This window comes from Leishmania infantum, chromosome 31 (genome assembly GCF_000002875.2).
Source record: "Leishmania infantum JPCM5 genome chromosome 31".
Lineage (NCBI taxonomy): Eukaryota > Euglenozoa > Kinetoplastea > Trypanosomatida > Trypanosomatidae > Leishmania > Leishmania infantum.
Window position 1 is genome coordinate 611629 of NC_009415.2, and position 26290 is coordinate 637918.

Below are 26290 nucleotides of genomic sequence, written 5' to 3' on the forward strand. Positions count from 1 at the left end.
CTTGGCTCCCTACACACAAAAAGCGGGGGGAGATGGGTGTACTGGACCTGGAGATGCCGCTCACTGAGGTATGTGCCTCCCTCCATCATGAGGTACGTGAATCTGCAGCACAAAAAAAAAACGAAATGAGACACATGCGCGCGCCTCTGGGCGTCACACAGACACCTAAGCACACTAGAGAGACGGCCTACGGCGACACTGCTTTCGATGCCGTCAGGAGGAGAGGCGAATGCGAGGAGTCCGAACTCTTACCCTTCGATGAGGCAACAACAGCCACAGACGCAAAGAGGTCTACTGACGTGGGTGAGAACACTCAGCGCAGCTACTCGGTATGTTGCCACCAGAGCCACAGCATCTTCGATCCCATCTTGGCTGTTCACTGGAAGCAGTCTGTGCACATATTCACGTCTGCCACAGCGAAGAACAAACAAGCAAGGGAAGGACACAGATGGCCTATAGTGCTCACTTAAAGCAGCAAGGGAGGGGCATGACGATGCAGCACGATACGCTTTCAGCACCTGCACTCACACCAGTGAATCACTCGTCGTCTTCGCCGCCGAAGAAGAGGGGCGCGGACGCGTACCGCTCCAGCAGATCGTCCACCTCAAAGCCGGCGCCCATTAGCTCCGCATCTCTTGTCCTTAGCGACGTCGTGGCTGCGGACTTGCCGGCTGCGGGCGCGGCATTTCCAAAGACTGCCGTAAAGGCCAGGCGGGAGCTGTTCTCGACAGACTCCCCTGAATCGCTTCGCGGGAGGGCTGCATTCAACGACGCCGCCAAAGAAGACTGCATCTTGGGCCCAACGGTCAACGGTGCAACCGGTGTGCACGCGGTGCTCGACGGTGGGGAGTGGGTCATCGGGATCACCAGGGTGCCCCAGACATCGTCGAACATGCTGCTCATACCGCCGGCACAGCTGTCTGGAGCCTTGACAGACGAGGCGGCGGAGGCGCCAAAGGCGTACGAAAGCGATTCCGTGTGCCGGGAGACATGCGACACGGACGAGTGACGATGATGCCCCTCCTCTTCGTTTGAGGGGTCATCATCATGGCTGGTATGGAGTCCATCTTCGCACTCCTCGTCTTCCTCGCCGCGGCCCTGGTTCTTCAGGCGCCAGCGATGACCCTCGCGCTCCTCCAGTGCGAACACCTCGCCCAGCACCTTTTCGATGCGCCGCTGCTGGCCCACGAAGCGCGGCGTGACACCAATGAAGAAGCGCACCCCGTCATGCTCGTAGCGGCGGATGACGTACCGATCTACGCGGACCGGGTTGCCTTGCGGGTCGCGCACCCACGCGCGGTCCTCCTCGGTGGAGTCGCGGGTGAGAATGGCAACCACCTTGATCCAGGCCAGCACCACCTCCTCGATGTTCATGGTCCCCTCGCGACGGTCGATGTCGATGAACAGCTGCGCAGCAGCTGACACGGCCGCCTCGGCGTTCGTGGGGCGCCGCTTTTTGCCGCTGTTCTGCGCGACTGCCACGGCGGCAGCGGCCTTCTTTGCCCGCTGCATGGCGGCCTGCATCAGCTGCTTCTCGGCCTTTGGGTGGGGCGGCATGTTCGTCTCCGTAATGTTCGTGAAAGAGTCATCCAGGCCACCGGAGCCACGCACCCAGAAAGCCTCCGGCGGGGCCATCTCCTTCTCCTGCAAGAGCGGATTGCTCACGTGATTGCTGGTGAAGTTGACGTGTCCGCCCGCGCCAGCGGCAGCGACGCCGCTATCCGCCGTGCTGGAGCTGACAGACGGGCTCGTGAAGCCGCCGATCGACTCCATGGCAGCAGGCTTGGCGGCGGCGGCGATGGATAGAGAGGCGGCTTGCCGCTCCGTTGTGCCGGTGATGGCGCCGCTCTTGCTTTCGGTCTCCTCACGGGCACACGGCAGCGGCAGCGGACCCGCCCCCTTGGACTTGAGCATCGCCTGGAGTTCCGCCTGCGTGCAGCACCGCAGCACATCCCCCTGCCACAAGTCCATGGTAGGGATGTCTTCAGCCACAATGATGACGTCGTTCACGTGTCGCGGTGGTGGCACCGTCGTGTTCGCGTGCAGCAGTCCTCGGTAGTTCCACGACCGCTGCTCTGGCACCGAGTTGCTGTCCACCGTGGTGTTGAGCTGCTGCGCCATGATGAGCGCCGCGCGACGGGCGTAGGCCGCGCTCGCCCAGATGCAGATGTGGCCATCCTCGACCCAGATGCGGAAGCGCTGCTTGCGTCGGTGCAGCAAGGCACTCTTGCGCGCCTCATGTGCAGGGGTCGTAGTAGCGGATGCCGAAGCTGGTGCTCCAGGCGCCGGCGGAGGGGGCGGCGGCGGCGGCGGCGGAGGGGGCGGCGGTGGCGGCAAGGTGGTGCTGTTTGACGCCGACGCAGACCCCACCTGCCCAGGCAACGGTGGCGGCGGCGCTGTCAAAGGAAAGGTTGGGGCACGGCCCATGCCAGACGCGGCGTACGGAGACGCTGATTTCGAGCTCGACTGCGGGCTGGACATGGCGGAGTGGCGGTGCGCGGCGGCAATCATGGCGGCGGCGGCCATAGCAGGCGGGTACCCCGTCGTGTTCAAGGCCGGGTGCCGCAGTGGCGTGGACTGCACATTGAAGCCGGACATCATGATAATCGGATACTTGCCGCAGCTAGGTGTTTTCATTCCAACGTGGCGCCGCAGCGGCGCAGTGGTGCTGCTCGCCTGCTCAACAGACATGAACACTTGCTGCGGCGTTGTCGCACACGGGATGTCAGGTTCGAAGAGGTAGCCCTCTTCCTCCAGGCGCTGCAGCTGCGGGTGGTGAGGCTCGGCAAGGTCCTCGGGATTGAAGCCGCTCATGCCAGTGTGCACCGGCTTCTGACCCGCCTTTGCCGTCCCCGCCTCCAGCAGGCTGCGCAGGCGAACGCGGAACTCGCGCACAAACTGCAGCATGGGAATATTCGACAGCGGGAAGCGTATCAGCACCGGGAGCATCGGAATCGCCTGGGGGTGGATGCGCGCCTCGATGCACTGGCGCACGTACATGTATGTAGCTAGCATCACCATATTACCGAGAATTTGATCGCCGACGTCCTTGTCCACGAACATTGTCCCCTTCAGTAGGTGTTGCTCAATCTCAAACTCTTCGTCAATGTCGTCGCTGCCGTTGCAATTGCCCTCCTTGCGCGGAAAGCTGCGCTGCGGTTTGCCGGAGCCAGTGCCGTCCTCGGAGCCACGGCTTCCCGCCGCCCGGCGCATCCCGATGGTAGAGGGGAAGAAGCCGAACATGCCCATAATTCTCACGTAGGAGTCGCCAAACTGCACGTAGAGCGGGTCGTTAACGGGCTGCGGCTTCCCGGGGTCGTAGCGTGAAGCAATCACGCAAGGAAGTGGGCGCACGTCATATGCCACCGGCGACGTGACGTGCTTGTAGTGTCTCGCCGAGTACTCGTTTAGCACCTTGGCACTGCCAGCCGCACCCATCGCCGGTGTGATCGGATTTCCCTTCACGTCGGCGGCTGCCGTTGTGCTAAAGCTGGTATGCAACGGCTTTCCCTTCATGTAGCGCTTCGCCGCCACGTAGCCAGAGACGAACTCGTCAAACGACAAGTCGTCCATCGCAGCGCTCGCCGCGGAGGGCACGCCAGAGGCATTGAGTCCTCCATGAAGCGCGTGCGCGTCGTTCATGCCAGCAGAAGGAGACAGCGGCGCCGACGGCGATAGAGAGAGCGGGGGCGGGAGCGGAGGCGGAGGCGGCATGGAGCCGGCTGCGCCCGCGCCGCCTGTTGCCGCTTGGCTAGCGGAGTGCCTTCCCTGCTGCTGCTGCTGATACGCACGCTGACGCCCCGTCTGCTGCTCCTGCAGCTGCTTCCAGTATGCCTGCCGCAGCTCCTCATCAGTTGCAAAGACGCCCGGCTCGTTATCGCGAATGAGGATCTGGTACAGTCCTTCGCGGGTGTCGGAGTAGCTGCGGAAGTCCATCGGGCCCACCCTGGGCGGAAGACCCTGCGCATTCAGGCAATCCTGAGGCGACTGGGCCGACGGAATGGCGCCTGACAGCCCATTTGTGCTTCCCGCGTCGGCGCCGCTGTCGCCGGTGGCTGAGCAGCCAGACAAGAGCGGGGAGGAGGCTGTGGGCGACACCGCGGTCGCTGTCGCTGCCGCCACACTCGCCTTTTCTCCGCAGAGTTCGCGCTTCTCCAGATACTCCTTGTAGAACTTTTCAAACTCCTCCTCCTCGTTGATGGCCGTCGTGGTGCAGAAATAGTCGCTGTCGCGGGGCGTCTGGGCACTGCGCAGGGCACGAAAGTAGTACTTGGCGGTGCGTCGGTACCGCGAGTTGTACAGATGCTGGAATAGAGGGCAGTCGGGGCTGGGGAAGAAAGATGTCGTCAAGGGGATGAGGATGATCTCATTCCGCCGATTGCGTCCGTGGCGGTGGCTGTAGAGGCCACGCTCGTGTGTCTCGTGGCTCGGAAGAGCTCCCATTCCTTACGGTCGTGTTCGAAGATCGGGGCTTGAGCGGTGGTGGAGGCAGGGCGTTTTGCTGGCAAAGGTGAAGAGCAGGAGAGATACAGGAAGAGAGCTGCTCGGCCTACCCACGGACGGCAGTCCGACAGACAGGACAAGGACGAAAACGAAGTCTCTCCGTTCAATGCGCTCCAGAAGAGAAAAGAAAGACACACACGGGCAGAGAACCGCTTGCCGCTTCGGGTGCGATCCTCGCAGATGCAACTTGAGCCGACGCCTCCGTAAAGTAATGAGCAAAACAGGGAAGAAAGAAAGAGGAAGGAAGTGAGGGAAAGCGAAGGGTCGGAGCGGCGTGCGACGGAGCTGATATACACGCGCGTGCACGCGCACACAAGAAAAATAAGAGGAAAGGAGGGAACAAACAAGTCCCGCGGCACAGGAGAAGCAGAGCGAGGCGCGGCTTGAGAAGGACAGAAGAAGAAGTGGAAAATCACTAAAGGCGTTTGCAGCTTCGAAGCAAAAACAACAAGTAAAACCAAAAAAGGAGGTGGGGTCCCAAACAGAAGCGTCAGAAAAATGGAAACACACACACACACAAACGCGAGCGCGAAAAAAAAAAACTCAGGAGGCACGCGTACACACGCACGCACGGCAAGACAATCGTTGCGGCCAATGGCAACGCCGTGGGTTGGTTATAAGGGCAGTAAACCGAGTAAAACCGACGAAATAAAGAAGTACTGGCCCGAAGAGGCAGCAGCGCACACGTGGAGAGAGGTGAAGACGTAAATCACAGTCGTGGGCGCGGTCTTCGGCGGCAGAACGTACAACGACACTGAAGGCAGGGGGGGGACGTGCTCACAGATCGGTTGAATCTTCTTTTTTTGTAGAAACGACATGTAACTCTATCGTCTCGCGCCGCTGTGCAGAGCCTGCTTATGGTGGCACAGGAACAGGGCGGTGAGAACGGGACGAGAATAGGGAAAGAAGTCAGAAAGCACTCACAGGCCGATATGTGTGCCACCGAGAAGCGCTGCGAAGTGATTTGGTACGGAGGGCGTTGCAAGAAAATACCCTCGAGACGAAACGCCAAATAAGAAGAATCGCAGCGGAGTCGGTGCTACCTACCACCACGCGCAGAGACTCTGCCAAGGCACAACCGACACGCAGCGAGAAAAAAAAAGCAAAAAAAGAAAATCCTCCGCGGCGTAAAGGACGATGCAAACGGCAACGGATGCGAATACACCTTATATATGTGTGTGTATTTGTGTGTGTGAACTAGGCGTGGCCGGTCCCTTGAGGAGAGGACGCAAACACTCGAGGGAAGGCCAAGATAGAAGAAGATGGAGAGTTCGGGTTGGAAGAATCGGAGACGTGGAGCGCCGAGAACAAAGAGCCTCGTGTGAAGGGGCGTGCGCACCTCTTCCAAGGCTTTTCGTTTTCACAGCTCCAGCTCTCTCTCCCCCCGTCGCTCCTCAAGTCTTGACCGCGCACGCGCCCTGTCGCTGATGCAGACAAGCGTAGCGGATCTTTCCTCTGCGCCAATCGTGACAACTACAGCAGCTCTCCACCGTTTTTCGTTGGGGAGGGGGTTCTGTTCTATCAGGCGTGTCTTTCTCTGCCCCTCTTTCTCGCAGGCATGTACGTCCTCTTGTCAATGATGTAAAGAGGATTGAGTGACGGCGCTGGTAAAAAAGAAAAAAGAAGCGATCGAGATCGCAAGTTGGGCTCCGCCTTACCGCAACACTGATGTATAACAGGAAACACGGGAGCTTATTCTTTTTCGTCTTAATTTTTTTGGTGAGGGTGTGTGTGGGAGGGTGGGAGGGAGGGGGAGCACAGACTGTATTAGCGGCAGGTGGAAAGTAACGAAACGAAAGGAACACAAAGAAAAGAAACACCGATCCGATGCGAGCAAGAGGCAGACAAAGACGTGGCGCAACCACAAATACGGAAAGCACAGCACGGCAGAAGTGAGGCAGTGTACCGAAAGCAGAACGGAAACGGTCCCCAGTATCAGCACTGCGCTACTTTATGTTTTTTTTTGTCCTTTCGTGTGTCGCCGTGTGTTCGTGCACGCTCGCGCATACCCCAGTGTACACAAAGACAATCTGGAAACGACGGCGAAAGAAGATAGAAACGCACTTGACAGAAAAACGTAGAGAGAAGAGAGGGGCGAGTAATACATAAATAAAAGCGGCAGAAACAGAACAGTGGAGCAGTAGCCAAGAACACCGAAATCAGATCACGCGACAGAGCATCTACACCGACACAAAAGAGGAAGAACACAGAGCAAAGCAAGAGAGACAGAAAGAGGAGGTGGTGAACCAAATTGCGCGGCTGCTTCTACGTCGACTTGCTTCACTGTTGTCGCCGTCGGCCGGAGCTGCAGGTCCCGCCACCGTCACACCCTCACGGAAGAGCCTTCGTTGCTCTGTCACGAGAGTACACGTCTGTGAAAAAAAAAAAGAAAAATGCGATGATATTAATGAAGCTTTCTCAGTTGCTTTTCTTACGCCTAACCCCGAGGCACACGGCAACGGCCGGCTGCTGGCAGCTGCGTAGCGAGCAGGATAGCCTTGTAAGCGGCACCTTGTACCGGAACGATATGCTTCTGGGCTTCGAAAGAGCGAGGTTGACCTACACGAACGTTGACAGAGAAGCAACACCAGCAAGGAGAGGGATTGAGGAGGCGTGCAGAGAGAAAGCTCCGGCGTGCTCAAAGGGGGGAGAGCCGACACGGAGAGTCGATTGGCACACACACACACACACACGAGCGAAAAAACACAAACGCAGGTGAAGTGAGAGAGCGCCCCCTTCAAAAAAGAACAAAGACAGGCGAGAAATCACAGCGCGCAAGCGGCAGATAACGAAAAATGAAGAACACGGAAACGGGCGCAAAGAAGAGAGAAACACACCGGTACACGGAGGAGAGACCCTACGAGAGAGAAAGAGATGTCATGCAGCTAGGAGGGGGATGTCTTGTTCCTTGTCGTGTATGTGTATGTGTGTGTGTGTGGGGGGGGGGGGGGGCAGGTGGGTGCGTGTGCGTTTTCCCCGCTGCGGACTCGTCGCAAGACACGAAAACAATCCGTCGCTGATCAAGATAAACTTTCCCGATCGCAAACGTCTTGTGGTGTCGCGAGTGCTGCGCAGAAGTCGTCCCACTCTTTCTCTCCCTCCTCGTAAATCGTTCTGTATCGGGGTGCGTCCTTCTTCCGTTTTTTTCTCCCCTTTCTGCGCGCGTTGCAGCACCTTGTGTGTGTATTGTGTTGTATGTATCGTCACGCCTTGAGTGGCGAAGGCGTGACGAGTGAGTGCTCGGCCTTATTTTCTTTTTTTTCGTCGTTCCTTCCCTCGCTTTCGCCGAGGATAACGGCAGCACGAACAAGGGGGGAGGAGAGAGAGAGACAGACGGAAACGAGAAATGGGAGAGGCGCTTTAGAGAAAAGAAAAAACGAAAACGCACACGTACCAGTGATAAGCCTTCCCCTTGCAGCCGTGTTCGTTCCTTCTCTTCGTATCGGCTGCTCCCCCCCCACGTCACCTGTCCTTGCTGTCGCTCTCCCTCTCTCTGCGTCGGCTTAAACCTTAACGAAGAATAGTAGTAGCACAGCCGTTTCTGCTATCCCTCTGTCCGTGCCTCGAGGTGTGAGAGGGTGCAGCAGGTGCGCACCGTTAGGGTTGAAGAAGGCTGGTGCAAGAGCGGAGGAGAGGGAGACGGTACGTGGGAAAAAGATGAGAGGAAAGGAGAGAACGCCGTCCAGGGGTTGCCTTGCTTTCCCTCGCCCTTTTCGTGATACACAGAGCAGAAAGGGACGACGAGAAAGATAGAAAACGCGAAAGCGACACCGTGCGTGGAACTCGAAGAAATCAACAGAGGCGAAAGAACGGAAACAACAACCCAGCAGAAAAGAAAACTCTGCCGACAGCCCGCGCGAGGGAGAGGGGGATGCACGTGTTGGCGAATGCACGCTGTTTCGACTTGATGAGAGCTAAACAGAAAACAAGATGGAGAAAACGACATAAAATAAGAAGCGAACAGCCACGACGTCTGTCTGTCTGTATGTAGACGTGTACTTCTCCGTTAGGTCGGATACGGTGTTTTATAGACGGTTAAGCGGGGGCCTCAGCGGTTTTATCAGCTCTGCCGTTTTTTTCCTTTTCCAGGTCGTCTCTCGCTATCTGACGTAGGCGTGTCTTCTCTCTTTACTGTAGAGTTGCACCACGCGTGCAGAAGGGCGGAGAGAGCAAGCGAAGTTTTGTCTCTGTGGGTGCCTGTGGAGGGCCACGGTGTGCCCTCAGCTGAGCGCGGCACAGAGAAACGAAAAGGTATTACAGCACTGAACGGCACCGTTCGTCCGTTCACGTCAATGCCGGTGGAGCACACACGTGCACGAGAAAAAAAAAGGCAAAGAAGAAAACAAGAGAGAACACAGACGCTTAAACCGATCAGAGGAAGAACAGGAAAACCCAGGAAAGGCGACGTTCTGAAGAGACGATGATGCGGGGGTGTCCAGTGAGCAACAACGCGATGCCGAAAGTGAGACTCGTAGACGCGGTCCACGCCGTTGCAGCAGCTCAGCCGAAGGGCACGGTAATAACAGAAGAGAGCTCAGCGCGGAAGCGGCCAATGAAGAAAAATGTGCCTGTTGTGTTTTTCTTCTGCCACTCCCTGTTGAGGTGGTTGTTTGGTTGTTTGGTAGGTTGGCGGCGGGGGTCGGGGCTTTCGATGTCTCTGTGTCCGGTTGAAGGCGATCCCGAGGCCTGTGCCTGTGCGTGTGCCCCCGCAAGATTTCCTTCCTGTCTTGAAACGAACGGAGTGGCAATGGTGTAAGGAAACGAAGAGAAAACCGAGTAAAACAAGAAAGGAAAAACAGCGAGAAGAACATACAGATGCACGGGTGTAGTGCGTGTGCTCCGGAAATCGGTACCCTGTCAACGATCGATGGCAACCCGACAAGAAAACAAGGAGAAAAAAGAGCGCTTCAGATGCTATCCAGCGGAGCAGGTGCGTGCGTGCGTGTCAGAGGGTGCAGTGTCGAGGGACGAGGAGGGGGCGCAAGCACGCGCAAGCGTGGCGTTTGCAGCATAACCGCAAGGCAGTGCAATGTGCGAGCCCGAATGCAGAAAGGCGAGACACTCGAGAGAAGAGAGCGGGAGAAACAGAGGGGTGCAGAGACGAGGGGTACAGAAGCCCGACACCGCGGAGGCATGCCCACATATGATGTCGTGAGGAGCTCTTAGCCGCACAATACTCTTCAATCGAGTTTGTAGGAGGGAAGCAACTCTGTCAAAGAGCTGAGAGCCGTGCCGTTGCGGGCCACCGCTGAGAAGAGTGCCTGCTGATCAGCAGCCGCTCCATCATGTCCACGAATGCCGTCGAGGAAGAGTATTGGGTGGGCATTTTTTTTTCTTCGGGGAAGGGAGGGCTCCCTCCTGTGTCACTTGAGCAAAAAGAGGAGCCGGGTCCGAGAAACGGCACAGGCGCTACACATCTTTCGCGGTTATGCTTCTTTTCTATCGGCAAATTGCGGGTCTACTCGAAACAGATACGGGCCCACAAGCCCATTCACGAAGGCTTAAAGCATAATCACCAATGCATGCCGCAACAAAAAAATCGTGCAGAGGGGTACCTTGTACACGTGCGCGCCCGTGCACTGACGCATCATATCACGGTAGACGTCGTTCTCAATATGGTGTTCCATCAGGTACGAGTAACTCCTGCAAAGGCAGATGCAGCCTTCTCAAACAGCGTCGGGGCGGCAGCAACAACTATATTACTCGGAAAGTCATTCGACAGTAAACACAAAAAAAATCTGCAAGCTTGGAAGGGTCAACGATGGCTTTCCGCTTCTGGCCCCTTTGTGAATCCATCCTCAACACCAGTGGCACGTCGACACACAAGGATGCACCCCCCCCCGAGCGCATACACCTCTCTTTCTTGCGCTCATTCGCGCTGCGTGCGCTGCTGTCCACGATGTTTTCTTATCCATGTGTGCCTCCGTCCAGGTGACCAAAAAGAAGACCGTCGTCAGGAACGACAGCACGGGCAGCAGCAGAGCAGGAAGAGGGAGGGCAGAGGCGCGGGCGCTGCCGGACACACAGGGGTGCCTTCCAGCCCACCGCAGGGCGCCAGACAAGGAGCGCTTCGTCCGAGACGAAGATGTAAGCATTCCACAAGACGGCAGCGTGCGACAGCACATAGACAGTGACAAGGACAAAAAATAAAGATAGAGAGAGCAAGCCGGCTGCCATCTCCCCTGCAGATGAGCAACAAGACGGGGCGGAAAGAAGAGACGATGGGCGGGAGAGAAGGAGAGAAGGAAGAAAGGGACGAACGGAACAACAACGGCAAAAAAAGAACAAAAATGAGAATACCAAACAAAATGAAGGGACACCGGCGCCACAAAATGCAACAGCACGCCCACATGCGCGTGCTCCCTCGCGCCGGGACGCCGCTACACGCAGCAGAGAGAGGGAGGAAGAAAGCCAATTTACAACACTCGAGCATCCGGAGAAAGGCGCACCCGACTGCAGAGGCGCGCGCACGCGTGCGAAAAAGAAAGAGAGAAGAATGGGAAAGACACAGGAGAACGTGTTCTGTTGTGAAGAAGCCGAGATGGGCATGCACTTTTCTTTTTTTCTTTGCTCAGCATTTCTGTGCACATGTGGTCCGCAGGCAAGGCATGCGGAAATAAAAGACAGCGACGGAGAAAGTATCACTACAGGTCATTGAAGAAGACGGAGAAGAAGGAGTTGAGAAGACGACACGCAAGAGCCATACATCCGCGCCATGCATAGGGAGGGGAAGGGGCGTACGCTTGCACGTGCATTCGGCGCCAGCGCACCGACACAATACAACGAACAACAAATGGAAAGCAAGAGAAGCCCGCCAGAAATGAAGCAAGCAAGGAAAAAAAGCACTGGCAGCTGCACACGTATCAGCGGAATAACGCTATCCTGAGACGTCTGGGTCATGGTGCCCGTCGCCTTGGTCCACCGAGAAAAGTCCGAGATTTTGTGCACCTGACAGCAAGGGAGAGGGCCAAACAGAAAAAACGAAGGTCAAGCTAAGCAAGAGCGAGCACACGCTTGGCAATGAACGCAAGGAGCTGAACACGCGCCCACCCGTTCAATGCGCGCGCGCCTGAGAGCGCGTGATGAGAGGCTCCCGCACTCTTCGGTCCGACCGGCACGGGGACTGCACACAGAGAGCGGAGAAATACCACACGCGCGCATGCATTGACGACTAAAACAGAAGAGAGAAGCCACCAGATGAAACGCGCAAAGGGCTGCCAGCAGCAGAGAAAAGATACCAACACAGACTCACAAGAACGAATTGAGATGATTCCCCGCTACCGTGTAGCTTCGCTGTGCACCCGTCATCCTTTCTGCAGTCAACATAATCCACCGCGCACGCCCTACCAGGCGAACAGAGTTGCACAGCCACCCCCCTCCACGCACACACAGTGTGCAACAGACAGGAAAGGATGAGGGGCGATGATCACATGACGCTAACGCGCGACAGGCACGCGCAACGCGAGCCCCACCCGACCCCACGCACACTCTCACAAAAGCGTAGACATCCGAAGAAGCTGTCCACAAACGAGGAAAGGGTCCCCAAGTCCGAACTGTGGAGGAAAACAAAGAGAGAATAAGCCCCCTATCAATACAATATGCCATGAAGCACATGCAAACGGCCTTTTACACCCCCAAGGTGTTCACCTTATGACGAGCACGCCAGCAGACATACGCGCACAGCCACACCTCTCTCCTGCCCCTGCCGCGCCACGGCTGCATCCGGGCCCTCTAGCGCGAGCCGTCATGCCGTCGAGGCGGGCCGTGCGTCTCACGGGCTCCTCCTGTCCCTCCTCGGCCCTCTTCCTCGCACACCCGCTGCGCCACCGGCGCAACACCGGCTCGGCCGGACCGCGCGCCTCCATCCACGCCGTCCACGTCCACGGTCCTGCTCCAGGGCGGAGGCGGTGGCGTCGGTCGCGCGGGCAGCAGGGGGTCGGCTATGCGCACGGACGCCGGGCCAGCCCGAGGAGGAAGCTGGCCAGCTGCACGCCACGGCCCTCGCAGGCCACGCGCGCTCTGCCTGTGCGCCACGCTTCGCCCTCAGTCGCCTCGTGCCGCGGCACTCCACATCGGCGCCCACAGGACTCGGTCGCGCCATGCACCGTGCCAGCTCCGCTTCACAGTGCCTGTGCACAGCAGCAGCGCCTCTGCACCTTGGCGCACGCCTCACAACGCCGCTGCCCGGGGGAGGGGGGTCGCTGCCCGCATCGTCCATCTCCATCGATGCCACCTCGGGCGTCGATGAATCGCCTGCCCGCATGTGCCGCGGCAGGCGAGATGTTCGTCGGAGTCCATGGCCGCAGGGGCACGACGCCCGCTCCGGACTCTGCACGCCTTTCACACGAGTCGGTGTTTCCGTAGTTGTCGAGCCGCCGACACCATGCCTAGTGAGCGGGCACAAACGTCAGCATCACCGCACGTCTCTTTGGCACAGCGCCAGCCCAGGTCTGTCCGCCAACGGCAAGAGTCCGCAGCCGTACCCGAGGGCAGGCTGCAGGTTGCCTGGCCTCCCCCCTCTCCTCCCCCCACGGCGTGTGAGGCGCGGGGCCCTCGATGCCACACATGAAAGTGGCCGGCATTATCACCACGGCTTGCGATGAGAACACGCACAAAGGAAAGCAGAAGGGAGCGATGCGTTCGCGGCACTTCAACTCGTGCAGGCCACCCAACCCATGAACACGACTGCACCACCACCTCCCTCTCGCCCAGCAAGCAGCTGAATGGCGCCTGCAGAGAAGAGCACGCACATGCGTGTGGAAAAGGCGCACAGGAAGAGGTGCGGAGAGCATCGCAGACGGCCTTACGGTCGGCGAGTGGTGGGGAGGAGGCCTAGAGGGAGAACGGAGAACAGAGAAAGGAAAGGAGGACAGCGGCGGCGGCGAGCAATACTCAGCAGTGCAACGTTCTCCCAGTTCAGTTGCACTCACAAGAAAAGCAGATAAGCAGCCGAAGGGAAAAAAAGCCTGCAAGAGCATCCCACGTGCCCACAGAGGGCTGGCGGCTCGCGCATCTGAGGATGGCTTATATCGCTCGCAGGTGAGCGCGCGACTCAGCGAGACATGTGGTGCAAGACAAAGACGCTCTCACCGCACCTCTTGACTTAATGCCGTTGAAAAGCTGCCGATGTTGGGCTGTAAGCGTGTTGCTGATGAGGCTGTGAGGAATGCGGAAGCGCACTCGTTGGAGTACTGTCCTCGTACGCGCCACCATTACACGCCTTACCGCCACCCACGTTGCGCTGCTGCAGTTGTTGGTAGTGCATGTTACGAGTTGGCAGAGGCACCCCTCCGTAGGCACTGCCTCCACGCCCGGCACCCTTATCCGGCCTCCCTTCCAGTTGCAGCGCACAGCCTGGGGAACTCTGATACTGATAGTCGGGGCTACCGCCGTACAGCTCCTCTGCGGAGTTGCCGGTCTCCTCGTACTCGCCCATGGAGAAGAAGAAGCCCTGCGTCGTGCCATCAGCGGCGGCATTGTGGTAAATGTCGGAGTAGTGTGTCGGCGCCGGTGCACCCTCGGCACCTTCATAGAAGGACGCGTATGACTCATGTCGCCCCTCTTGTTGTTGATCCGCGCGGGACGAGTCGTCCACATCGCCTGTAGCGCGTTGCGACGGGTAGAGACTTGGTCGCTGAGAGGTTGCAGGGCTGCTCCTGAACCCTGCCGGGTCGCCTGCACACCGCGAGTAGTACGTACCATGCGTCGTACTGTTGGCGTTGTGTGCAAGGCTCAGTGGAAAGGCAGAAACGCTGGCGTTGAAGTCGCTGGCGCTGCCGTAGCGGTTGTCGAGTGCGTCTGCAAAGGAGTCATGTTGCCCGTTGCTGCCAGCCTTACAGCCGCCAGCGCCACCCTGTGAGTGAATCGACAACCCCGCAGCGGTTGCTAGCGGTGTGACACACAGGGCGCCAGCAGTTGTGTACGGATTGTGTGAGATGCGCTGACTCGTCCGCTGCGTGGGCAATGAAGAACCCATCATGCTGCTCTGCCGCTGAAGCTGAGGAACCGCAAAGGCAGCAGCTGTGCTACGTCCAGAAGCCACTTGCTGCCCTGTGGTCGAGGTCCGCACTTGAGACAGCCTATAGGACCGGAGCTCCGGTGCAGCTCGGCTGTCGTTGGCTGAGACACCGCCGGTCTTGCGGTGTACGGAGTTCGCTTCGTCTCGCATGCTTTCAAGACCACCAGAAGGTGACACCCCCATAGCACCGTAGCCCATCGACGAGGGCGAGAAGGCGTCTGGGGCGCCGCCGTCACCAGCAACGTTGGATGAGTTTCCGAAGGCACCGCTGCTGGTCCTATAGCCGGACGCTGCTGCTCCACCGGTAGCCCCGTTGTACGATGATTGGCGAGCCATCGACGGCTTGCGCTGCATGACGCGCACGGTGATGCTGTCCGCCTCAATTACATCCGTGGTGATGGTGTCGCGGAACGAGCCAGGGCCGGATGCCAGCTGAGGCGAACGCGGCGGAGGTGCCTGAGCTTGTTGTAGCGGCTGCTGTTGTTGCTGAGGCTGCTGGTACACTTGTTGTGCGCCGACACGCATCTGCTGCGTGGTGGATGAAAAATCTGGATTGCAGACCGGCACCGCACGCGCTCGAGTCGGCTGGCTAGACGTGCTGCAATCGTTCACAATATCGGCTCCACTGTCGGCGCCTTCGGCGGTGCGGTCTTTCGGCGTCATCACCGGGCATGTGTTGCCTCCGCTGGAGCTGAGAGGCGAGGGGTCGATAACTTCAGGAGCAAAAGCCGCTACTGGCGGCGCACGATGACCCGCAGTCGCGTGAGTGCCGCGTAGCGTCTGGATAATCAACGTCTGAGGCGTTGGCTTTGCTGCCGATACGGTCACAGCTGTGGCTGCGAGGATTGTGGTGGGGCTCCGGCGAGGTGGATAGTCGTCTGTTGTGCGCCGCTCGGCCGCGTGGCCCGCCCGGTCGCCTTCCCCGTGTAAGGAGAGATTCATCGGCTGCTGCGGCGGAGGAGGAGGAGCTGGCGCAGACGGCGGTGGAAGCATCGATGAGTGAGGCTGCTGCCGGGAGTGTTGCTGGTGCTGATGGTCGCCGCTCGCCACATGCATCATAAATGGCTCCGAGGACGAAGTTGTAGCTTCCTCCTGATCTCGCCCGCACCCGGCAACTGTAATCGGCGGGTTCGGTACTTCTTCGCCAGGGGGCACGACGCCAGACACGTTTGGCGGTAGTCCGTAGGCCAGAAGCGTGTTGTCAGTGCGCCGCGACCCACTCGCATCGCCGCTGGCCGGTTCGCAAACATTGAATGGCGAATGCACCTGAGACCTGTACCGCTGCTGCTGCTGTTGCTGCTGCGGCGTGTGGGGCGGCTGCTCTACAGATGGGTTGTAGATACCCCCGTAGAAGCTACTCGTCACCTGTGCCGGTACCACCATTGTGGCGGCAGAGTGCGCTCTGTCCGAGGACTCGTAAAACGTGCCGTCAGGGTAATCGACGAAGAACCCTGCATCACCGCTGGGCATTCCTTCGCTGAAACTCGCACCATCAGCATGGCGGCTATGGTAGCCTCTGGGCTGGTACTCCGGCTGCTGGTTGCTGCTGCTGCTGGTGGCAGCGGCGTTGCTATGCAGAAGATCAGTCTCGTTGAGGTAGAGCCCATTCATTGTATTTGGCGTCGCAGGCCTCGCCCCGCCCGCCCCTTCGGCCGCGCTGGACGAGGAATTACCGTAGTAGCCGGATGGCGTCGCTTCCTGTTCACTGCCACCCACCATAGAAGAGTGGGCAGTGCATGCATAATGTGCCTCCGGCCCTCTGTGCTGCTGCTGCCGCTGCTGCAGTGGCTGTGGCACCGTCTGTTGTTGCTGCATTGTGTGGTGAAGAGAAGCGCCGCCGACGTGCTGCTTTTTCTGTGAAAGTTGCTGCGGTGAATACTGCTGGGGCACGTGCTGAGAGAACTGCTGATGTTGAGGCAGTACTGAAAGGCACGGATGCAGCTGCTGAGATGCCATCGAGGGGTCATAATGCTTTCTAGGCATGCTACCACTGCCACCGGCGCTGCCACCCATGATAGGATACATCGCTTGATTTGCATAGTATGCGGGTCCGCCAGTGGCAGCGCCGGCACCGTACTGGCCGCCTCCGCCTCCTCCGCTACCACAATGTGGCATAACGTCCGACGGCGGTGATTCCTCACCGTACTGCATCACGGAACTTTGCGGCGGCACCACCGACTGCTGCTGCGGAGGCTCGAAAGCGGCACGGGCACTCGACACGACAGCCAAGCCTGGACTGCGTCTGCCACACATGCCAAAGGTCATCTCGCCGCGATTGTGGATCGCTGCATGGTACGCTGAGGCGGTCATGACTGCCGCGGGTGGCGGGTGCGACGGCAGCGGAGAGGAGCCCGGGATTCGCACAGTGACGCCATGAAAGTAGACGTAGCCGTCGTGTGAAAAGCGCCACTGCCGGAAGCGGCGCGTGCGCAAAATGTCCGGGTAGTTCTGCAGAAGGTCCGGCTCCACCAGCTCCTCGTCGGCCGGATGCAGAGGACGTAGCGCATGTCCCGTGACGAGCCATCCACCGCCCGGCTGCTGGCGGCACGTGTGCGCGAAGCGCAGCAGGACCTGCAGCACGGGCTCGGGGAAGCGCACCCACTTAGTATCTGTGCCGCAGGTCTCGCGAGCGCGGCCACCGACGCGGCGCATCCACGACAAGATCATGTCCTCCGTGGTCAAGTTGTCATCGACATACCAGTAGCCGTACTGTGAGGTTCCCGAGGTCGCGTTGCCTCCGACGCGTGACCGGGTGTGTGGGGTGCCACTGCCTGAAGCGGCCATGGGAGAGTTGCGCCCGCCAGAGTTCGGCGACCCACCACGGTGTGGTGAAAAACGAATCCTGTCGCCGGTGTGCAAAATGCGCTCCGGCTCACGCACAAAGATGGAGACAACCCCTTGCGATCCCGGCACGTTTGCCGACAGTGTCGACATGCTTCGCATGTCAGCCACCTCGGCAGCCGCATCGCTGCGATCCACACTGGCTCCAGCATACCCGCGCCCCGCCGCCGCCAGGGCCCGCTTCCACCGCAGCGAGCCGAGCGCCGACATCGGGCTCCAGTTCAACACGCTGTCCGGCTCAACGTTGCCTTGAGCATCCACCGACTCAATCATCAAGCGCAGCGTGCTCTCCGGTGAGGCGCCGCAGGCTGTCGACTGCCAACGCTGCTGCTGCTCCTGGTGCATCATCTCCACCAATTCGCGAAATGGCATGCCGTCCAATTCAGAAGAGACCGTGTACACATCCACCTGAAACAACGCGCACGCGGGTGTCGAAGACAATGCAGACTGACTGTGGCGCTGCTGATGGGGCTGTGACGGTGCAGATGTGCCGGAACTGCAACCTTGATGCGCAGCCCCTCCGTTGCAAGCACCATTGGCTGCTGCCGCCGCTCCCTCTGACATGACGACACCACGCAGCGGGAGCAGACGTCCGCGACGTTGCTCAATCGAGTTACGCGGAAGGACACCGATCAACTCATCAGGCGTGTCCTCGAGCGCCGTCGCGTGTGTCGCCCACGAAGCGCCGTCCAGCTTTATCGGCCACAACGGCTCCATCGAGAATCCAGTCGCGCAGGAGGAGGAGTACCGCACTGCATTGTTGTACATGTTCGCAAGGGCATCTGGAGAGTGCGCCTCAGCGCTTGTCACGGCGCCGCCTCTCACCTTGGCGTCTCCGTCCTCCACCTCCTCGCCTGAGCCGCTCGCATCTGCTGCTGCGGCTGCCATCGTGCGCGCTCGCAGCCTCGCTGGTGGTCGCAGCTCGCCACGGTAAGTCAGCGGAGGCGGTGCGGCAGCCGTCAAGGTAACACAGAGCGCCTCGACGGAGTCGTGTAGAGGCGCAAAGCTCAGCTGGTCCAGCGCGCGGGCGACTGCGGCCCGGCTGAGCCGGAACACGACCAGGCCGTGCGACGCGTAACAGCAGAATCCGTCCCGCTCCAGTCGCTCCCTCTCACACAGCTGATGCGGACGCTCGGCGATTGCCTCGGGGTCGAGCGACAGCGGCAGGACTGCAGGCTTTCCGCATCGCTTAGCGATGGTGACGCCTTCGTGTTGCTGCTTGGCATCCGTCTTCGCGACAGCAGACGGCGGCGCGCCAGTGCTGTCCATCAGGGAGGCCTCATTTTCTCCCTGAAGTCTCGGCGGCGCAGTAGTGTCCTCATCGCCGTTGCGGCATTTCAGCGGAGGGCTACGATGAGCACTTTGGTCCCCTCCCTGAGCAGCCCCGGTGCCTGCGCCGTTGCTAGCGCCGATCTTCTTTGACATGGCCGCCATGTTTCGCTGGCGCTGCGCGGCCTGGAAGCCCTCCAGCGACGGCGGAGTCGGATATATGCCTTGCAGCTCCGTCAGCATGCGCCGGATTTGCCGGCACAGCTGCAGCTGCGGAATGTTCGAGAAGCGAATAAGAAAGCAGTTGGCGAGGTCGCCAAAAGCCGACATCGCCGACGCACCTCCAGAGAGGGCGCCTATGAAGTCTTGCCAAGCCGGGTCCGCTCTCTGGCGCTCCGTCGACGCCTCGCCCGTCTGCTGTGATGGCTCGTCGGGCACCTCGTCATCCGCGGAGGTCTGTTCGCACGCAGCGTGGCCTCCCGTGCTCGTCACCGCCGCCTTGTCTGACGTGTCGCCCAAGATGCACCTTCGCATCCCGTGAGCAAAGAGACGGCACAAGGCGAAGTACGTGTGGCACTGCTCCTTGTCGCCCACCTGCTTCTCAAAGAAGGCAGTGTTCACCAGCGTCGACGATGGAACACCGTGCGGTGCGGCGCGACGCAGCACTTTCTCCACATTCGCCTCTCGTGCTGGCGAATTCTGCGTTGCGGCAGTGCCTGCCGCCCTATCAGGGTCAGAGGAGGTGTGCACTGTCGGGGCAAAAAGAGTGTGTCGTAGAATCTCCTCAACAGTCCAGCAGCCGTACATGCCCACCACCCGCACCTCGGCAAGGCCAAGCGGCGCTTGCGGTGCACTCACCTGCACCCATGGCACTGTCAACTCGTCATCGCCGACCTTACCCTGAGGGGTTTGGTCGACTAATTGTGACTCCTCCACAGCCGCGCGCACACTAGCACCACACACCAACGTCGAGCACGACTCCCTCTGCTGCGGTTGATGCGCTTCGCTTGTTCCACAGGCGTTGGCCGGGCCTCGCCGGCGACTAGAGCCTCCAGCGGCGCCGGCACTTGCCTTGTGATGGCGCTCGTTGTTCGCGACAAAGTATGTGTACCGGTACTCGTGCGCAGGCATGCAGCGTCGAACGAGGACAACGGCGCACGGCACAGGACGCAAGCGCTGACGATCTCTTTCCGCTTTACTGCTTTCCTCTGCTGCAGGCTCCTTACCGGCATTATCGGTGCGCTTACGCATCGCCTCACCAGACGTTGCCGCGCCGCAGACGGCGGCGCGCAGCTCCTGATTAGTATCATATATCACGGATTCCTTTGTTGTGAGGACGACGAGGCTGTAAAACTCCTCGCGCGTGGCGAATGGTACTCGAGTGCGCTGAGATCCTGCGGATGAAGCGGCGCAGTGCCCCATATCGACGCCACCGCCGTTCAAGGCACGCATGGCCGCCTGCAGCTGCCCCTGCGCCTGTGCAAGGTTCTCCTTTGCTACCGGCTGCCCCGCTGACAAGCAGGCCGCTTGAATGTCAGCCATGTTGCGCGTTGCCAGCTCAGTAAAGGACTCATACACTGCCGTCGGGTCTGTCAGAGCCCCAGGCGACCACGTGTGATCGAGCTGGAAGTGGTACCGCGGGTTCTGCTGCTTTCGTGCATGCCACAGCTGGCGGAAGAGCACACAATCTGGGGAGGGGAAGAACTCCGTGGTGAGAGGAAGCACGCGGTGTTCGTAATAGTACACATACGGCACCCTGCCCTGCCTGAGCGCCTCTGCTGCGGGGGTCTCCAGCGCTAGGGTACCGGCGTCGCGGCCTCGGCACTGCATTTCAGTGCTTTTGGCAGAGCCTCGACGGCTTCCTCGGCTCGCAGCCACCGCCGCGGTCGCCTCTGCCGGGTCCTCGATAAATACGGCGTTCGGGTCAGCCTCCATAATCTTGTGCGCAAGTTCAGCGGTTGGCACACCATTCAGCAGCGCCGTTGGTCTCGGCGCGTCTCCGGCAGAGCCCAACGCCATGCCAGAGCCAAATACACGTTCCGTGCGGTTCGTCTTGTACATGTAGTTTTCCGCTGCGCGGCTGATGAAGGGCAGTGCGCGCGGTTGCGAGGCGGCTGCCGGAGTCTCGTAGAGAGACTCACGGGAGGGCACGAGACCCATGATTGCCGCTGAAGGCTTGTCTGTGTGGAGGCTTACTAAGCGAGTTTGCGGTATGGACGAAAAGCGCAACAGGATGGGGAAAGAGAAGCTTGCACTGAAAGCGGGTGCCGAACGTGCTCCTATTCTTGTTGCGCGCCGCGTGCGTCGAAAGCCCCCTACCCCCTCCGTCCTCCGCAACCGCGAGACACCAAGGAAGCGGCAGTTCAATTCGTCTCGATCTCAGGAAGGCAGAAAAATGGCCGCAAAATGGCTTATAAAAGGACTATGCACCCACGACGGCAGCACCGCTAAAAAAAAAAAACGTAAATGCAGCAGGCGCGTTTCCCAACAGCCAAGGCAAATACCCAGAGAACAGCACAGCGTGCTGAGCAGGAAAAAGCAAGCGAAAAAAAAAAGAAAGCGAGGACTGAAATCGATCTTTCTTCCGTCGACACACATCAGTGAGAACAGCCTCGAGCACGCCGGCGCGGGACGCGAAAAGCACGCGCTGCTATGCAAACACAATGAATACACTCGAAAAAGAAACACGGACGGCAAATTGTTTGGTTATTTTTTTCCGTTTCGATGAGGCCTCCCTCTGTGGTTTTTCAGCTGCTGCTCGACACGGTGGAAATCAACCAACACACAAGCAAAGGCAAAACAAACTAAACAAATACGAAGAGCGCCCCGCTCCCACACACCGTCAGTTACCACCGGGATGGCCCCAAAAATACAGCGCACGCCCCCGATTCTTTCTTGGGTGGTGGAGAAAGCAGCGGCAACGCAAAACTATTCAAAAAATAATACTGTATATGTATATAGAGAAAGAGATGTGTGTTTGTATACTAAAAGCAACGCGTACAAGGAGAAGGGAAGCGGAGGGCGAGGGGGAGGAGGACGACGAGGGGGTGGGAAAAATGGGCGGTGAGGGGTGAGGGGGCAGTGAGGGGGGAGGGGTGAGAAATAATAAGGACTAGAAAAAGCAGCGAAAGAGAAGGGTGCAAGAGGCGAGAGCTGATGACGGGGGAGAAAGAAGGAGAGGGGAGGGAGGGGGGGCAAGAGCACCGTGTCCGTCGCCTTTAGCGGTGTTTGCCTGTCGTCACGTCTCTACAAGATGTAGGACTGGGACGGCGTTGGATGCGCTCCTTCAATGTTGTTGTTGCTTGCTCCCTTGATACGCGATATCGACGTATTAGCAGGTGCGCGCTCCCTCTCTCCCTTTCTTTGTGCGTCCTTGTCCGGTCGCAGTTACGCACCTCTTACAGTGAGTCAAGAGGGCAAAGAAACCTGCGAAGAAAATGCTTTACAGAAGAGAAAAACGCAGATCCTCTCTAGTCCGCGAGTGATGGTAAAGGAGGAGTGGTGGTGGTGGGTGGGAAGGTTGATGCGTTTGAAAGCAGAGTACCTTCTCGTATACGACACGCGAGGCACAAGTGGGCAGAAAACGGAGCACGCGCAGCCTGTCGGTTTTTCTTTTGTTTTTCCTCTTCTTTTTCGTCTCCTTGGGGGAAGGGGGAGGGAGGGAGGGAGAGTATGTGTGCGTGTATGCGGCGATGGCAACGTGCAACTCGGATAGAATGAAATCAAGGGAGACAATATCGAAAAAAAAAGCGAAAAAGAACGAATGGGTGCGCACACGCCGCAGCAGCCTCTCGTGATCGAGTAGTGAACGCTGATGTGCACTTCAGTCGGCGAGCGGATTCGCTCTTACGTCTGGGAGGTGGGGAGAAGAGGGTGTGTCCGCTTGGCGTGATATGCGGTTCGTGCATCGTGGAGGTGATGCATTTCGATTTTACAGAGAATAGAAAGAGGTGAGGCAAGCGTGTGTCGGTCTGCGAGACGTCATTCCTGACGCGCGAAAAGCAGGAATCCATCCACGCGTTTTTTGTTGTTTTCGTTGGGGGAGGGGGTTGTTGCGGGAAAACGGCGGCCATCACGATGATGGGGAGCGTCTTCCTCTGGCAACACCGCAGTAAGCCGCATCACGTGCGCACGCTCATTCGCCATCTCCAGAGAACGCCATACGAGCCGCGGTATCGGCGGGGAGGAAGCAGCAGTTCACCACACGAGAAGCGCACGCCGTCGTTAGGTATTTTTTCGTTTTTCGTTCGGAGGGAAATTCATAGGGAAAACGAGTAACCCACGCAAGTCATGCATGAAGAAGCATGCCTGCGAAAATGCGGAGGGCAAATGGCTGCCAAGACGCCGCCTGGCACATGTGCGCGCGTCACAGAAAACGGAGTGTACGCATGCGCCGGTTCGTAAACGGTAAGAGAAAAGACAGCTCAAGCAGACACCATGAACGAGCCGGAAAAAAAAAGTTCTATGTGGCCGCAGCTTCCATCCTCTGAAGCTGGCCTGCCGCAAGTGTGCGTTCACCGCTCGCTCAGCACACCTCCTTCACAGCCCGACTCAACGGCGTTGAAGAAATAGAACCACCACCCCTACGAACCTCCTAGGCCACCATCATCATCACTACGGGTCCTAGCGAACACGAGTTCCACGGGGCGCGTGCTTGGATAGAAAGCAAAGATGAGCTGAAAGGCTCTCCCTACCATCGACGCTTGCGAAAGTGGCGACAGCGCCTCTTAGCACGCAGTAACGACTGCTGCGCCTTCATGCGCTTTCCTCTTGCTGCTCGACCAGCGAGACGGAATCAAAACGCAAAACCAATACAGAATGATCAGCCCGATGAATCAACATCAGTGAGGTGGAAAAAAAAAAACAAATATAGCATTGCATGCGAGCCCCACTTCATCTCGAGCGGGCCCAAAGAGATAACAAGAGCGGCGAAGCAAGGCGCCTGAAACCCAAGCGAAGAACTCACCAAGACGGCTCCGACTGCATCATGTACACTAGCACTACCTGAGCCATCACATACGCGGTGCTGTGATGCGCGACGCCAAGTCACCAAAAAAAAAAAAGCTGCAAGCAGAAGAATGAGAGTAAACACTAAAAAAAAAAAGGAAAGAAAGCAAAATCGCATCCAAGCGAACTCGCCCCGACACACACCACAAATGATGCATCTTTTCAGTGACACAATGTGCCAGTGTCCATCCAGCCACATGATAGCTGTTGTGAATTCTGTAGCTTGCGGCTGTCCCCACGGTAGCAAAGTCGAGTCTTGGCTCCCCAAATCAAGCGGCCTCACTCGAAAGCGCCAGCAGCGAAGAAGTTCGTTCCTTCCAGCAGCGCGACCAACCGGCCACACCGCGTGAGTCAAGCCCCGCTCCACCCGCCCTGCCACAGGCCCAGTCGCCTGGTGCAGCGCAGCCGTAGACACGCTGCAGCAGCAGCGTGCCGACTTAGATATCGCGGCGCCACCGCTGCCTCATGCTCTACCCGCCCGCCTTACAGCAGCCCCCACCGTGCCGGCTCCCACACAGCGCGTCCCTCGGCGCGGCTCAGGCTCCCTGTCCGTGCGCAGTGTGAACGCCGGGTGCGATACATCCCAGTCGCGTTGGCGCATTGGCCCTCATGTGCCTGGTGCAAGCGTGCTCACGCTGCCACGTCGGCCCGGCGCAGCGCCATCCACGACACGACCGCTGGCATGCGCAGCCGTACGTCGGCATGACCTCCCCACGCCGTAGGCATTCGGCCCCGCCACCACCAGAGGTGGCTCGGCATTCGCAGGGTACAGGGGATGCTCGGCTTCCTCACACAGAGTCGGCGCCGGACCCTGAGATAGCACGCGCTGAGGCGTCCCCCGCTATAAAGTGGTTAGAACGATGTGAAGAAAACGATAAGCGCAGAGGATGATTTTCCCGGACGTACACGCCCACGTGATGCACTTCTCGGCTAGCAAGAGCTCCATACCGCCACGACCGGCGCGCAGAGAGATGGGAAGGGAGCGACGACGACGGTGGGGAGACGGACAGAAAACAGATGAGCAGGCGAGAAGCAGCCGGCCCACAACCACAGAGAGGACACAACGGAGGCGAAGGGCCGAGAGCTAACATCGACGTTTGGAACGGTGCGCTTCACGCGTCAGCAGAAGTAGAGCCTGGTCAAGACACACTGACAGCATTGAGACAAAAAAGATAACAATAACAGAAAAAGAAGCGAAAGGCGCAGATCGATGCCACAGCGGTAGAGAAAATAAGCTGCTCGGTGAGTCCCCCAGTTCAAGGCAATATGCCTACGCATATATATATATCCTGTGTGCACATGTATGTCTGATAGCCTTTGTCGCGGTGATCTCATACTTCGTGGCTCTCGTGTTCCATGCATTCCGCCAGTTCGCAGCACGAGCACAGCTAAAACAATATTATATATATATATATAGCCAGATCTGTGAAGCACCCCTGCAACCCTGACGCTCTGCAATATGGAGAGAAAAAGCAATCACATCGGCCACTGCAAGTGCACTGAGGTGCTTCAGGCTGCTTAGCACGCACGCCTTGCCTTGACACGCGGGTGCAGCGCCAGACAGCGCGTCAGCAGCTCGCCGCCATATGGCCACAGCTGGAGGGTTGAGGGTGGAGGACAAGACAGGCAGACAGACAGAGAGCAGCCGGCATGCACATCAAAAGACGAAAAGTGTGAGATGATATCGAAAACGCGTTCACTTCAAATGCAAACAAAATGCCAACAACAACATCAGACCGACCGACCGACCGAGGCGAGGGAGGGGAAAGAGTAGGTTGAGCGTGCCCTCCAAACAAACAAAAAGGCATGCAAAGGAAGACGGGGGCGGACTGACGGCGAGGGGAGGGGAAAGGAGGGGGGAGGCAAGGTGAACACAGAGCATGCGAGCGAAAGAGAGAGAGAAATGTATGCATCGGTGTGTGTGTGTGTGTGTGTGTAGGTGCTCTCATGAACAAGGGAGAAGAAGCGGAAGAAGAGAGGGAGCGTACGCGCGCACGGAGAGAGATGGAGACATCACCCGCAGGAGCGAAAGCCAAAAGACTCGAGCCCTCCCCCCATCCAGAGACGCGTGCACGCCAATTAAAAGAGGCGAGAGAGGCTGCACAATTCTCACGGAGGAGGAAAGAGCGAAAAAAAAGCGGAGAATCACATTGACGGAAACCCGCTCCCGGATGTGCGCCCGTCAGAGCCGATGTGCCTGCGACCGAGCACACACACACACACATGAAAAAGAGAGAGGGATAAAAACACACGAAGAAGCAACACGCCGATAGACACGCCGAAGCAAAACAGGAAAAAATAGACGCCCAAACGACGGAGCCGAGCGCATACATTTTTGGGGGGCTCAAGCGCGATGCGGCAACGGATGAGCGGGAAAACGCAGAGGTAACTTTTCGCCCACGGACAGCAACGGCACAGACCGGAACAGAGAGGTGACGCAGGCGCGCAGAAGCTTGGAACACAGAACAGTACGCACACGGTATTCCTCCGGTTGCACTCGCGTATAGCTGTATTCACGGAGCCACATCGAACGCTCCTTCGTAAGCCTGAGACCACGTGTGCACATATCGGCACGATCTTGTCCGGATGCTTCTCTGTTGCCCTTCGTGACTTGCACTATTCCTTCAGTAATGGTGTGCTCGCGACGGCACT

The 26290-nt window shown here is 58.6% G+C and overlaps 2 protein-coding genes across 2 annotated transcripts; both read right to left on the reverse strand.

Moving 5' to 3' along the window:
- Nucleotides 1-537: 537 nt before the first annotated feature.
- Nucleotides 538-4443, reverse strand: LINJ_31_1430 (conserved hypothetical protein; the record flags this gene model as incomplete). The annotated part of the gene is made up of 1 exon (XM_001467399.1): nt 538-4443. The coding sequence occupies one exon, from the start codon at nt 4441-4443 to the stop codon at nt 538-540; it is 3906 nt and encodes a 1301-aa protein (XP_001467436.1).
- Nucleotides 4444-13606: 9163 nt separating this feature from the next.
- On the reverse strand, nt 13607-20791 carry LINJ_31_1440 (conserved hypothetical protein; the record flags this gene model as incomplete). Its single annotated transcript, XM_001467400.1, has 1 exon — nt 13607-20791. The coding sequence occupies one exon, from the start codon at nt 20789-20791 to the stop codon at nt 13607-13609; it is 7185 nt and encodes a 2394-aa protein (XP_001467437.1).
- Between the last annotated feature and the right edge of the window lie 5499 nt (nt 20792-26290).